Raw genomic sequence first — 15,394 nt, 5'->3', positions numbered from 1 at the left:
AAGTAGGAAACAGAATTCACTGATTAATACTAATAATAATAAGTAAAAAAGTTAGTAGTAAAAAATAAAAATAAAAAAAAATCATTAATCCATTGATTAATGAAAAAGAAAAATCATATCAAAAATTACTAAATAATAATAATAATAATAATAATAATAATAATAATAATAATAATAATAATAATAATAATAATAATAATAATAATAATAATAATAATAAAGAAAGTTAGCAGCAAAAATAATAATAATAATAATAATAATAATAATAATAATAATAAAGATCCCAAATTCATTAATTAATGGAAAAGAAAACGGAATTCACTAATTAATGAAAAAGGAAAATTCACCACTAATGATGCACAAACACTATTTTGAGGCTTTAGACAAAACCATGAGGGATCTATGAGGTTCGTCATATCGGGTAGTGCTAAAAAGACTTTTGGTGGAAAGACAATAGTTTTGGGCGGCGATTTTAAACAGAGCCTACATGTTATTCCGAAAGCAACAAGACCAATTGTTGTCGGAGCAAATATTAATTTCTTCATACATGTGGACAAATTGCAAGGTATTAAGGCTCACCAAGAACTTGAGACTACGGACCTTAGCTTAAGATGAAGATAGACAGACGATTGATTAGTTTTCAAAATGGATTGCAAACATCGGAGATGAGATTGCAAGGGGTTGTAAACAACGGTTCATTTGAGATCGATATTTTGGCACAATTTTTGTTGAAGTGTGGACACAATCCCGTAGCAACTATAGTGGAAAGCACATTCCGAAGCTCAAGATATGGCATGCTTGATGAATCGCATCTAGAAGGTCGAGCGACCCTCTCACCGACTTTAAATGTTGTTGATCAAATTATTCAGTACATGTGCGACATAAATAGTGCAAAAGGATGAATATATTTAAGTTGTGACTCTTTATGTAAGGTAGAATCAGACATTGAAAATCTATTAGAAGTACACACTCTTGACTCCTGAATTCTTAAATAGTTTGAGATTGTCGGGTCTTCATAATCATTCATGGACATTAAAGGTTGGTGCACCTATTATTTTATTGTGTAACATAGACAACTCCCTTGGTCTTTGTAACGGGATGCGACTCATCTTCACAAGATTTGTAGATCACATTGTCGAAGCAAGAATAGTTAATGGGACACATGACGGAACCAAAATTCTTATCTCCCGAATGTCTCTCACTCCTTTTGATATGAGATTGCCCTTCAAGTTCCAGCGTAAACAATTCCCGTTGATGCTTGCCCAATTGCCCAATTTATAAAAATCCTAAACAATGATATATAAAAATCTCTAAAGTTATATCACGGCATACGTACATCTACACATTAACTATTAATTTGAGCAATTACTTGCTCGAATTTAAGCAATGATAACATCAACAAACATAAACGATCCAAACCATATCTTAATTGTACTATATAATACGGAGTATTTAATGTTATAATTTAAATAATTGTATATCGATCAAAATATTCTTAATATATTATTACAAATAAACATGGGTCATTAGATTTATTTTTTTTTTTTTTGACTCTATTACATTGTAGTATCTATTCACATACTTTCTCAACCTACTGAAACACAAAGAACCAACCAATAACGCCTCCACTGAAGCTCGAACTCACAACCTTCTAAATGAAAGTCCAACCCGGGTACCATTAGACCACATAGTGGTGGTCAATTGATTACTATAACTAAGTTGCTAGAAAACAAGCACATTTGTCTAATATATAAAAATTTTAAACAATGATATATAAATTAAGGAAAAACAACACCTTTGGCCCCGAAATTGTTTCACTTTTGAAAATTTGGTCCCTAATAATAGATTTAAACAAATTTAGTCTCTTAATTGTCCATTATGTTGTACTTTCAGTCTTTTGTGTTAAATAATTATCCAATTCTGTTAACAGATGCTTTTTATAAGGTTCTTTTTGTCATTTAGAATCAATTTCCATGGATAAAGTTTCATTCTATCCATGTGAATGTCTTTTTTAATCGTGAATATTAATTCTAAATTATAAAAATAATCTAATATGTTAATCAAGTTTGACAATTATATAATACTAGAGACTAAAAGTGAAACATTATGAGCAATTAAGGATCAAATTTTGTTTAAATTAACTTACAAAAATCAAATTTTCAAAACTAAAAAAATTCTCAAGAGCTAAAGGTGTCGTTTTCTCAAATATTAATGTGCACAAATATAATGAGCTTAAAAATTAAAATTGTGCACTTTGATTGAGACGATGTCCATTGAGTTGGGCTTCCGTAAAAGACAAACTTTCATCAATGGATGAGTCATGAAACGCAAGAGGAAGGCTCATGTGAAGGTCAAGACCACCATACTTTTCCTCTATTTCTTCTGGTCTCAAAGGCTTCCACTTATGTGCAAAGGGACCAAGAACATTAACAACATGTTCCGTATTAGGTCGTCGAAAATATTTGTTAGCAGTGCAGTGAGCTGCCAACTCTGCAACCTTAGAAACGCTCTCAAATGTTTGGTCATCAAGATCAAGAGTTGGGTCGATAGCGTTTCGAAGGTTGTGACCTCTTCTTATAATCTTGTGAAACCATGTGACCAAGTGACACGTCTCGTCAGGCAACGTCTCGTCTACTGCTTTTTTGCCGGTGATTATCTCCATTAAAACAACTCCAAATGCATACACATCTACTTTGTTTGTGGCTCTCCCTGTTGCTGTTAGAAACACATCCACATGTATAAGCTAGACTAGAAGCTTTATAGTGATCAATTATGACTTGACACCACAATTCAAACAATATATATGATGGATATATTAGAAATGGAACAAATCGGTCCGGATGAGCAGAGCAAGGAGGATTCGGAGCCTCGGGGTTGGGTCTCGTACTTGACCCGGGCCACCCAAGCTATGGCCGAGCCCTAGGTCGGGGTGGGCCTAGGCCTCGGCCAAGGGGAACGCCTCAGCTAGCCCGAGGTCCGGTTGCAAGATCAAGGCGCGGTCAAAGACCATTGTAACCATTCCCACTCATAAATAGCTCCCTTTTTATCACACTAAGATATTATATCTATTCTTTGTTCTAATCCACGATTATAATAGCATTACATTCTCCCTATAATAGCTTTGGAACAATGATCTAATACAATATTTGGTCTTCGATTCGTTCTACCCGCATTAATTAAATCCATCCACATACTTTTTTTTTAAGACTGCTCCATTTCCAAAGCCAATGATAGAACCCTTATGTTTTGGTTAAGGATAGATAAGTCCCTTTCACTCAACCACACTCTCCATGTTAAATCCATCAATATACTAGTTGTAGGGTGAGTACATAATGAATTATTTGATTTTACGAAACTTCTATTGGAAGTGCGGATAAAAAGTGCAGTAGCCATCTTTTTCAGATAGTTTTAAACATTGGTATTTTGTCCTTTTTTGGGTATTATAATTGACTATTCTACCACGTACTTTTTAAAAATATATTACAAGCTAAAATTTAATGTAAAAATGTTAATGTAATGAGTTTAAAATCGGCTTAAATATGCTGAGAAAATATATTACAAGCTAAAATTTAATGTAAAAATGCTAATTGGGATTAAGCCTCAGTAGAAGTGATATTGACTCTTTTTGCTTTAATTAGTTGAGAAAGTAGTTATGAATAGATACGACATTATAATAGAGTCATAAGTATTCAAAAAAATGTAAAAATGCTAATGAAATGAGTTTAAAATCGGGTTAAATATGTTGAGTAAATATATTACAAGCTAAAATCTAATGTAAAAATGTTAATGGAATGAGTTTAAAATCGGGTTAAATATGTTGAGTAAATATATTACTCCCTCCGTCCCATTTTATGTGTCTGGTTCGGTTAACGAGGCTTGACTGAAGTTATTTTTAATTCAATTTTTCATAAAAGTAAGTTTAATGTTAGTATACAAAATTTATATATTTAGAAACTACACTAAAAGTACTATTGAACACAAAAAATCAAATTTAAAAATAAGTAAAAAATACTAAGGAAAATAAACAAAGAAGAAAGAGTTAGTTAGACCAATAAATAGCAAGTAAGACAGATAAAATGGGACAAAGGGAGTACAAGATAAAATTTAATGTAAAAATGTCAATGGAATGAGTTTAAAATCAAGTTAAATATGTTGACTCACACTGGTGTGAGACAATCGTCTCATGGATCTTAATCTGTGAGACCGTTTTATGGATTTGAATTCGTGAGACATGTCAAAACTAGGGTAGTTGTTCGTTACTTATGATAGAAATCATAATACTTATTACATAAATTTTAATATATAAATTTAAAATAAATAAATTGTTACTTATAAATATTGTAATAATATATGTGAAACTTTAATATTATTTAGGATAAAATAATTGTTACTAATGATAAATATTGTAATACTTATAACTGAAATTATGATACTTACCCACCAAGTTGTCTACAACTTGTCCATCTCATGGGATCGGATATGAATTCGTAAAACGGGTTCACACAAGTTTTTGCCAAACATATTTAAAATTTTATCATCATTGCATGTTGGGTTAGTTTTTTTAAATATCTATCTAGATTTTCTTCTTTAAAAAAAAAAAAAAAAAAAAAAAAAAAAAAACATCTATCTAGCTTATTAGTTACACACAATCATATTACTTGAAAAAATCATATAATATATCTCAAATTGTAAAAATTAAATATGCCATAACTAATACTTACTAGCATATTCAGGTGCAAGATAACCAAATGTTCCAGCCACTCGAGTCTCAAAAGAAGATTTGTCATTTGGAGCCTTTCTAACTAATCCAAAATCCGCGACCTTGGCTCTCATGTCATCACTAAGAAGAATATTCGAGGACTTTATGTCTCTATGAATGAAATTTTGATGAGCGAAGCTATGAAGATACTCGATTCCCCTGGCCACATCTAATGCAATGCTCACCCTTTGCTTCCAACTTAGAGGATCAAAGCCATGCTTCTCCCATTCAAATAAATGATGACCCAATGTACCTTGTGACATATACTCATAGACCAAAAGTCTATTGTTGTCATTGATGCAATAACCAATTAGTGCAACTAAATTCCTATGCCTAACTTTGGTAAGAAAGGCAATTTCTGCTTGGAACTCATTCATTCCTTTAGTATGCATTGCCCCATCTTTCATCTTCTTCACAGCAACTTTAGTTCCATCATCTAGTTTACCCAGGTAAACCACCCCATATCCTCCACTTCCTAACACATTCTCATGACTGAAAAAGTTGGTGGCTTTTTGAAGAACTTGGATTGGAATAGAAATGTTTCCATCTTCGAGAGCAGGAAAAGTTCTCCCATAATCAACTATGTCCCGTTTCTTTATCTCAATCGAAACAGTAGTGCCGTTTACATTAACCTTCATCTTATGTTGCCGCTTCATGTAACACTTGTAAGACACAAAAAACACAACCACAACAACAATAACAACAGCTATAACCACACCAACAATCATTCCACCTGAAATGGAGGACCCATTTGAATTGCCAGATAATGGATTGTCACTGGGGATCAGAGCATCTGAATTCTGGCCTGAACTCGGTGATCCACCAATACTCACATTCTTCCCAAGAAATAAGTTGCCGCCATGAGAAAAGATTACAGAAGGTGGAAAAACAGGTATAGGCCCAGACAAATTGTTATTGGACACTTCTAGTTCTTGAAGATTAGGCAAAGTTGTCAAGCTCTCCGGGATTGGGCCAGTAAGATTATTATCATTCAAATACAGGTTCCTCAATGAAGTTAAATTGGCAAGTGCGGGTGAAATAGTACCTGAAAACCCCTGCTTTCTAAGAGTCAGGGAAATCACATTCCCCTGTGCATCACATGAGATAGGTGCCCAATTGTTGCACGCATTATTCCCATGCCAAGATTGGACGAGCGTGATTGGATAGCCAAGATCCCCAGCAACAGCAAGAAGTGCAGTCACTTGTGGATCACAAGGTCCAGGTTTATCATTACAGAAACCATTACCAAGATTCTTCTTGACGTTATTTCCAAACTCAGGCATGGGACCCTGCAAAGTGTTGTGCTGAAGAGTAATGTTCACCAATTTCGGAAGACCCGTTATGGAAACTGGTACAACCCCGGTCAATTGGTTGTCTCTGAGCTGCAAATCGAAGAGATTTACGCATTTGGAAAGGTCAGGGATGGGACCCGTGAAGGCATTGGCATGAAGCCATACTTGGGAGAGTTGGGTCATTGAGGAAAGCACATCAATAGTCCCCGAGAGCCCCTGTTGTTGGTTATTCAGCCACAAATTCTGTATCTCAGAGCTCCCAAACGACGCAGGCAGAGACCCGGCGAGGTTATTGTAGGATAATCCCAGGTTCCGGAGATTCGGGAAAGAATTGAAGAAATTAGGAATGGCACCGATGATGCTGGCGTTGCTCGCGCAGAAAGATCCCAAGTATGTGCTTTCGGCCAAATAACTAGGAATTTGCCATGGGCTGAGTTTGTCATTGTCGGAAATGTTGAAAGTCCCCAAATTGGGAAGACCCAAGAGGAAATCTTGGGGAATTGAGCTGAACTCATTGCTGTCTAGGTAGAGTTCTTCTAGGCTAGACATATTAGCGAAAGACGGCAAGGGCCCGGAGAGGGAGTTTTGCTGGACGGAAAGTGATCGGAGAGACGCCAGCTGTGTGAGCTCGGAAGGGAGTTCGCCGGAGATGGACTGGGAGGCGAGGCTGATGATGTACACATTTCCGGACTGGCACGCGACATAGTCCCAAGCACAGTAATCTGCAGAGGTGGACCAGCCGGAGGGCGTCGGAGAGAGCGCGGCTAAGAGCTTAGCCATGACGGCGGCGTCATCGCAAAATGAAACAGTAAGGAGGTTAATTAAAAGTAGTAAACGGAAGAAGAAGAATAGAGCTTTTGCGTAGGCCATTGAGCGTCGGGGTCTAATCGTGGGTGGAGGAACCATGTTATTGTTAGTTGCCCAATTTGCCCAAGTAAGAAATTTGCATCAAATGGTTGACTTTTAAATAATAATAATAATAATAATAATAATAATAATAATAAATAAGAAAAAAAAATGATAGATGTAGATTTACAATAATATTAATGGGTGAGATAATAGAAGTTATAACGGTAAAGATGTTTATATCTAAAAAAAAAAAAAAAAAAAAAAAAAAAAAAAAAAAAAAGATAACGGTAATGATGTTTAATGCGTGTCATCCCGCCCCATTAGATCAGCATCCAATCATTATTACATGGACCATGATCCACACAGCTGTGTGGACTATAAATAAAAAGTATATTTTTAATATACTAAAATTACATTATTTGTCTACGTAAATTACATTATTTGAGCACAAAAAGTATATTATTTTATATACTATCAAATAATGTAGATTCATTATGTTGAAAGTATATTAAAAATGTACCGTATATGCATGGTCTATACAATAATTTGTCGTCCGCCTCGCATTGAGCTTTTTTTGTTGGCCTTTTCGGGGCGGCCCGCGAGCTAGGACTATGAAACCCTGTGGGCCAACTTCAATTTTTTTATAAAAAAAACTTACAATAATATTATACTATATTTTAATAATTTAACCTAAATAATATTAGATTATTCCTTCTTTAGAAATTAGAAAATTTTAATTTTTTAATTTTTAATGTTGTGTGTATGTATATATATATATATACTATTTTGTATGGAGACACGCAGCCTGTTCGGACCAAAAACTTTAGGCCCTAGCTCGCCCTACTGCAATGCAGTTTAGGATTGACTTGCAAGTTTCGATCCACTTTAACACCTCTAATATTCAATTATACTTTTGATAAAATACTTTTAAGGAATGTATTTGATGGAAATGACTTTATGGGAAAAATTAATTACATGTTAAATTACCTTGAAAATATAAGAATTAAATTACTTACAAAATTAAATAAGATATTTGGTTCATTTAAACTTTTATATGAAACTTTTAAAAATCTCTTTATATCATTTATGTCCTTCCTAGGAATTAGATTATAAACAAGATATAAAACTATATTAAAATATAGTAAATGAAATTAAAAAAGAATAGGCGTACATCATTATTGATGATTATATTTGAGATAGAAAACTAGTCAAGATGATGAGAACTGTAATGAATTGTATTAACAATGATGAATTACAGTAGTACAAGACCTATGTATATATACAAGAAGAGACGGAGACTAAGATTGGGAATCATAAGTAGACTCAAAATACATAGATAGAGTCCTAATACGTACTCCCCCTCAAGCACAGGGTACAGATGTGACATGTAGCTTGTCTCTAACAAAAGAAAACCTAGGACCTGCTAAAGCTTTTGTAAATATTTCAGCAAGTTGATCTTTGGTGGAAATAAAGTGGACATGAATCTCTCCCTTGGCAACTCTGTCACTCACAAACTGATAGTCAATTTTAACATGTTTAGTGCGAGCATGAAAAATAGGATTAGCACACAGATATGTAGCACCAAGATTATCACACCACAGCTTTAGAACAGAAAAGTGACGCCAATCTCACGTAAGAGGGAGAGAACCCAGATTATCTCAGCACAAACATCAGCTAAACCCTTGTATGCAACCTCCGTAGAGGATCTTGCAACAGTTCTTTGCTTCTTGCATACCCAAGATACAAGATTTAACCCAAGAAAAGCAGCATAACCATTGGTTGACTTACGATCCTCAGGGCAGCCAGCCCAGTCTGAGTCCGAGAATGCATGCAACTCTCTTGACTCAGATTTTCGAATACGTAAACCATAAGATAGAGTCCCCTTGACATACCTCAACACACGTTTGGCTTGTTCCCAATGGGTGACTGTAGGGTCATGCATGTGCTGACAAAGTTAATTGACTATAAAGGATAAATTAAATCTGGTCTGGTGATAGTGAGATACTGAAGAGCTCCAGCCAAACTCCGATACTGTGTAGGATCATCATACAAATCTGTAGAGGTAACAAGTGATTTTGAAACAGGTATTGGAGTGGAAAGAGGTTTGCAATCAGTCATACCGACACGTTTTAAAATATCCATCATATACCGTTGTTAAGATAAAAGAATTCCATCATTGCATTTAATGGTTTCAATACCAAGAAAGAAACCCGGTTCACCAAGATCCCTAATTTTGAAAGCGGTAGATAATTTTGACAATAGATAATTCACAAGATTGGGATCACTGCCCATAACTAGAATGTCATCAATATAGACAAGAAGATAAACATAAGTAGAATTCTTGGAATATTAAAATAGTGGAGTTAAATCCACTTTTGGTCCTACATTTATTGCGCGATAGACACATTTTGTCAAGTTTTATTAATTTAGCCACATTTTACCCAGCCTTTTTAAAAGGTGGACATTTTTTGTCCACCGTTACATTTGTTGTTAAACAACCGTGAAGTGGGAGGGCAATTGTGTCCTTTCACGTGCTATTCTCGAACTTCGTTGTCCTCCGCTCTTCTTCAACCACTGTTACCTACTTCTTCTCCTCTTCGGCACCATCCTCTTCAGCGTTCTCCGATTTTCTGAAACCATGCAAGTCTTCTATCTAGGCCAAGCTCATAGTCGCCGGCGGCCTCTCGGCTAACCCAGAAACGACGTGCTTGCAGCTTGTGTTCTAGTGGAACAATTTGATCAATACGATCACGTGGTTTTGCTTTTCCTTATGTGCTCAAGGCTTGTGGCGAGCTGTCTTCCTTCCGTAGAGGAGAGTCTGTCCACGCTTTTTGCGGTATATCAGAGGCACACTCGACTATGGCCTTCGCTTCTCTTCCACACCGTCTTCAGATATCCATGTCTTTTCAGACTCGGATTGGGCTGGGTGTCCGATTGATCGCAAGTCCACCAGGGTGTGCAGTGTTTCTTGGTTCCAACTTGGTTTCATGGGTTTCTCACAAGCAGCGCACCGTTGCCCGATCGTCGACTGAGGCCGAGTACAAGGGGTTGGCTGACGTTTCAGCAGAAGTCACGTGGGTTGTATCACTCCTACGTGAACTAGGTCTTGATTCTGGTAAACCAGCAACACTCTGGTGTGATAATCTTGGGTTCACTTACCTGTGCGCCAATCCGGTGTTTCATGCAAGAACCAAGCACGTTGAAATCGACTTTCATTTCGTCTGTGAAAAGGTTGCCTCAGGGGACTTCCTGGTTAACTTTGTGTCTACGAAAGACCAGCTCGCCGACATTTTCACGAAGCCTCTGCCAGCATAGCGCTTTGGAGTGCTACGTGACAAGCTCAATGTTGTCTCCCTCCAACCTTCAGCTTGAGGGGGAGTGTTAGATATATTAGGAATACTTGGTATTACTTTCCTAGTCTATAGCCTATTGTATATGGAGTCTATTTATCTCTATTATTGTAATCCCTCGATTAGATAATCAAATCATAACAAATCACTTCATTGTTCCTGGAGTACCGTTCTTTCCTTTTGAATGTTGATTATCATCCCGATGGTCATTTTTACATGGCTCTCCCCACAGGTGGTGGTTGATTGACTCCATTATCATTTCCATCTCCATTGAGATTCAAATTGATTTGGTTCTATCCATGGGCCATCCTTTCTTGCTTTCTAAGAAACTTGGCTCTCTTTTCAATCTCAAGGTCCAAAGGCAATAATCATTCTTTCCCAAAAGATACAAAACTAAGTTCTTAAATCCAAAGATCACAACTCAACAAAAGAAACTTGTTATCGGTTAGCAAAAATAAAGTAAAACAAAAAATGAATTATACTCCTAGAATAAAACTTTCACTAATGTCAATACTTAAACGCCACTTCCCCAGCAACGGGGCCAATTTGGTTGCAGTATATTCCTCAAACAAATAATTACCCGGAGTATCGGGTTATCGATCCACATGGAAGCGGGACATATTAAGCACTAGTTACTAATTAATTTATTCTTGTGAAGCTAATCCTAACGAAAATCACGGATGGTTGATTGTAAAACTAATTAAAAGAAAAGAGTAGCAGGTTTGTGAAAACAATAGAGAGAGAATAGAATTTCTGGTATTCAAGTGTTTAATCACCTAGTGCCAATCTAAGGATCAATATTTAATTCGGGTTCAAACAAGTGTGAGAATGCAAACAAAGGAAGAAATTACTCCCATAATTCCAACCTAAAATAATGCGAGTTAATATTCATTTCCATGATATAAACACTCAACAATTTAAGAACAAGTATTCAATGTAGACTCTTAACTAATCTGCCATCTCCTAACGTGCAATCGTCAAAAGTTAACTCCTTAACAAATATGTCATCTCCTAAGGTGCAATAGTTAAGTACAATTGTGGGTGCTCTAAAATATGCCCTAACTCCCATTAAGACATAAAGATAGCTATGAAACAAGTAATTTGGATCCTTAATTACTAGCATCAACAATATAGAACATAGTTGCAGCACAAGTTGTAAACCCAAAAGTAAATATATTAATGAATTTAAGAACAAGGCACATGGGTTCATAAACACTTTAACCCAAAAATTCCTAAGTGAATATTTAGCCAAGCTAAAATAGAATTCGTTACAATAATACAAAAGAGTTCACAAGCAACAAAGAAAGTAAAAGAATAGACCAAGTGATTCTCCCAAATCTTCCTAGCTTTTCTTCTTTATTCCCAAGACAACTTGTAGCTCTTGATCTCCTCTTTTCTTGTCTCCAAAATGCAGCTTGATTCTCTAGGGTTGAGGAAAGATGGGCTTTTTATAGCAGGTGCCAAGTAGAGATAAATTAGGAAGTTTCCGTGCCACTTTCCAAATCCAAATAACGAATTCTCGACGCGTCAAGTCCTGATTCCCGCCTTTCTTCGCATCGCGCTGGAAAGTTTCGACGCGTCGAGTCCTCGACCTTCGAACATCCTAAGCTGCTGGAAATTTTGGACGCGTCGAGCCATCTCCTGTATCAGCACCCCAACTTTGTTTTGACTCCAAGCATGCTTTAAAGGCTTCACTTTCTTTTGCATTTGCACTACAACGGTTTCAAAACACTAACAAACACCGTAAAACATTCAAAACAAGTATTAGACCATATCTTCATGAGAAAGCAAGGAAATAGGCACTAAGAGTAACAATTTAACGAACTTAAGCCCACAAGTAGATTCAAATTAAAAAGAGAAACAAGTACAATTAAGCTCACATCATATACACAGCAAGACAAATCTAAAACTTCTTATATCATAATCTCATTGTCTGACGATGCTCTCTATGCTACCACCAGTAATCCAATTGCACATGACACACTACCAATTAAAAAAAATGACAAATACGTACTGAAGATGAAGACAAAGGCAATGCTACCCAAAAGAGAATTGAAAAGACTATCGTTAAAGACTAAATGTTAGGAGAATTTAAACCAAAATTAGTATTTATTTAGACTATCGTTTGTAGACTAAAAATTTAGATTAACGTTATTACAAAGTTGTAAACGTTTATTTTAGTGACAATTATAATCAATCTCTCATGTATTATCTTACATTTATATACTTTGAATTATTTATTTAAATATAAACAAATTCAACATTCAATTACATATGCATGAACATCTCCTATATAATCTTACATTGATATACTTTGAAGTACTTATTTAAAATAATCATTAAGCATTATCTCATTCGCGTAATGCGCGTAAAAAAAATAGTAACACGTATGAGACAACCAATACAACCACAAGAATTACAACAACAGCAATAACCACACCAGAAATCATTCCAGCTGACATGGATGACATATTTGAATTGCCAAATAATGATGGATATTGTCACTAAGAGCATCTGAATTCTGCCCTGAACCGGGTGGTCCGCCACCGGTAGTCACATTCTTCCCAAGAAATAAGTTGCCGCCATGGGAAAAGTTTACAGAAGGTGGAAAAGGAAAATGTTATGTTTACTCTATTTTTTACTCTTAATTTTTACTTTCACACATAAAATTTTGATGTAGATATTTGTATTGTGACTCACATGGAAAAGGTAGCTTATCAGAGTCTGTCACATCAGAGAATAAAATTAATGGAGTAAGATTTGCGAGTATATGTAGTAAAACTCGGTGGAAAAACAAGTATAGGCCCAGAAAATTGTTATTCAATTGTTATGCCATTGAACAATATCCACCTTGCAATGTGAACACAATTCTATATTCATAATTACTGAACTCTATGTTTATAATTATAAAATTGTATGCTCATAATTTTTGAACTTCATATTCACAATTATTGAACTCTATATTCACAATTACAGAACTCTATGTTCATAATACAAGACACAAAAATTCACAACATAAGATACATACACATGCACCAAGATCCATAGTGCACTGTGAACCTTGGTCCATGGTACAAGGATTGGTTAGATCAAGTTTACTATTATGCTAAAATCTATAGCTCATAGCGGAAGGGAGACCATAAAAATAAAAATTACATTACTTGTATACTGAATGTACATTATACAAAATAATGTATTTTCAGTACTCAAATAGTGTACTTTTTTTTAATACAAGGTATATTTTTAATATACTAAAACTATATTATTTGATAATATACAAAATAATGTACTTTTTATTTATGATCCACACAATAATTATTGTAGTGAATGCATAATTTTATTTTCTTATATACTGTCACATTTTCGAAATAGACTTGGCCCTTCATCGACCTCCGTCCAACAAAATGTTTATTACTATATTTTTTTTCTAGAACATACGGAGACTAATCCATAAAATAAAGAGTTAATGTCATACTGGGTCCTTCGAGTACAATAGGTTTGCCACGGTTAGTCCTAAACTTTTAAATTGATCATCTATAGTCCTTCAACTTTTAAATTGTTATCATTTGTGGTCCAAGTTAACCACTCATGAATCATGATCCTTTTCAACTTTCAAAATTTAACCGGTTGTGATTCTCTTGGAAGGACCATGGATGATTTAAAATTGATAGTTGAAGGACCATGGATGGATAACTTGAACCACAGATGGTAACAATTTAAAATTCAAAGGACAATGGGTGATCAATTTGAAAGTTTCAGACTAAATACGGCAAAATCACTATACTGGAATGACCTTAGATGGTATTATCTCTAAAATAAACTCCGGACAAGAATTGGACTCCGTAGATTGGAGGAAGAAAAAAAACTCCGGACAAGAATTGGACTCCGTAGATTGGGGGAAGAAAAAAGAAACTCCGGACAAGAATTGGACTCCTTAGATTGCGGTGTACTGTATGAATGACGAAGTCTATGAAAATGGAGAATTTTAAGCAAATGCCACCGTTTCAAGGGAGAAAAAATGTCATATTAGCTGTGTACAAATAAGTAAAATAATGTAGTATTTGACAATGAAAAATGCTGAGTCATACTCCATACCATTTTTTCTGCTGCTTCCACCGGCATCAATGGCTGTTATTACTGCTGTTTTCATCACGAGTTATTACTGATGTTTTCAAAAACGATGGTTCCGGCAGACTGGTTTCTGCGGGAAACGAGAGCCTTGGTTTGGAATCCTTCATCATTGTTGGTTGATGTAGCATTGGTCCAGAAAATGACTTTTGTTAAATTTAATGGAAGTCATTTTTCGTCAAAATGTAAAAAAAAAATTCAATAAACAAAAAATATTTTTCGTTGACTGAATTTTCCAAGCGCATTCAAACACCGGAAACTTAAAAAATGATTATTGGGTATAAATAACTCACTTCTTGGTCTTCGACCCCCTCAGTCACTACATCAGTGCAATGGGATGTATCTATTTATGTACCTCTTGACTCCAAATGGGAGCAGGTTTGAAAAAGAATCTTCGAGTGTCTATGGTTGGGCTAGGAGGGTCTCTTAACGCCTTCTTTTTTTCATTGGAATTCTTTCACAAAGACTTGCCAAGGTAAGGAAGAAGGGGTGAACAAGCACACTTGAAGAGCGCAGTACAGCGGAGAGTTGTATGATGCGTTCGGAAAAGATGAATCGCTCCCGAAAATTAAAGGATGAATCGCTCTCGAAAATGAATCTAGTTCAAGTCCAGTATGACCCAATTGCACCAGGGAAAAGAATAGAAGAAGTATCTAACTACTTCATGCATACTTCACTTGGCTTCCTAATTCAAAATGTACAATGACCGGGTAAACAAGATTTCCCTTTTCATAAAACAGAAAAAAATATATATATACAATCCCCGTCTTACCGAGCATTTTAAAAAAATGCTCATTTTTTAACGACTATGTATTTGTATATTTTGTATCTAGGAATAAGGTTCAAATTGGCCACTGAATGTAACCTGAAAATGCAATTAGGCCACTGAACGAAGAAAAAAAAATGCAGTTAGGCCACTGAACACTCCAAAAACGTGCAATTAGGTCACTGAACACTCTAAATGTATGCAATTTTACCGGATAGCAGGTTACCCATCAATTTTAGTAGGTTACCTG

General features: G+C 35.4%; 2 protein-coding genes across 2 annotated transcripts; both read right to left on the bottom strand.

Annotated features, from left to right (window-relative positions):
* Positions 1-2,162: 2,162 nt before the first annotated feature.
* Positions 2,163-6,921, bottom strand: LOC109175119 (receptor-like kinase TMK4). Its single transcript, XM_019324370.1, has 2 exons — positions 4,722-6,921; positions 2,163-2,715 (listed from the first exon to the last, which is right to left on the bottom strand). The coding sequence occupies exons 1-2, from the start codon at positions 6,919-6,921 to the stop codon at positions 2,240-2,242; spliced, it is 2,676 nt and encodes an 891-aa protein (XP_019179915.1). The 3' UTR covers positions 2,163-2,239.
* Positions 6,922-8,503: 1,582 nt separating this feature from the next.
* Positions 8,504-9,018, bottom strand: LOC109175118 (uncharacterized mitochondrial protein AtMg00810-like). The gene is made up of 2 exons (XM_019324369.1): positions 8,906-9,018; positions 8,504-8,738 (listed from the first exon to the last, which is right to left on the bottom strand). Exons 1-2 carry the CDS (start codon positions 9,016-9,018, stop codon positions 8,504-8,506), a joined length of 348 nt encoding a protein of 115 aa, XP_019179914.1.
* Positions 9,019-15,394: the final 6,376 nt, after the last annotated feature.

This window comes from Ipomoea nil, unplaced genomic scaffold, assembly GCF_001879475.1.
Source record: "Ipomoea nil cultivar Tokyo-kokei standard unplaced genomic scaffold, Asagao_1.1 scaffold0684, whole genome shotgun sequence".
Taxonomy (NCBI): Eukaryota; Viridiplantae; Streptophyta; class Magnoliopsida; order Solanales; family Convolvulaceae; genus Ipomoea; species Ipomoea nil.
This window is presented reverse-complemented; position numbering and strand designations above follow the sequence as displayed.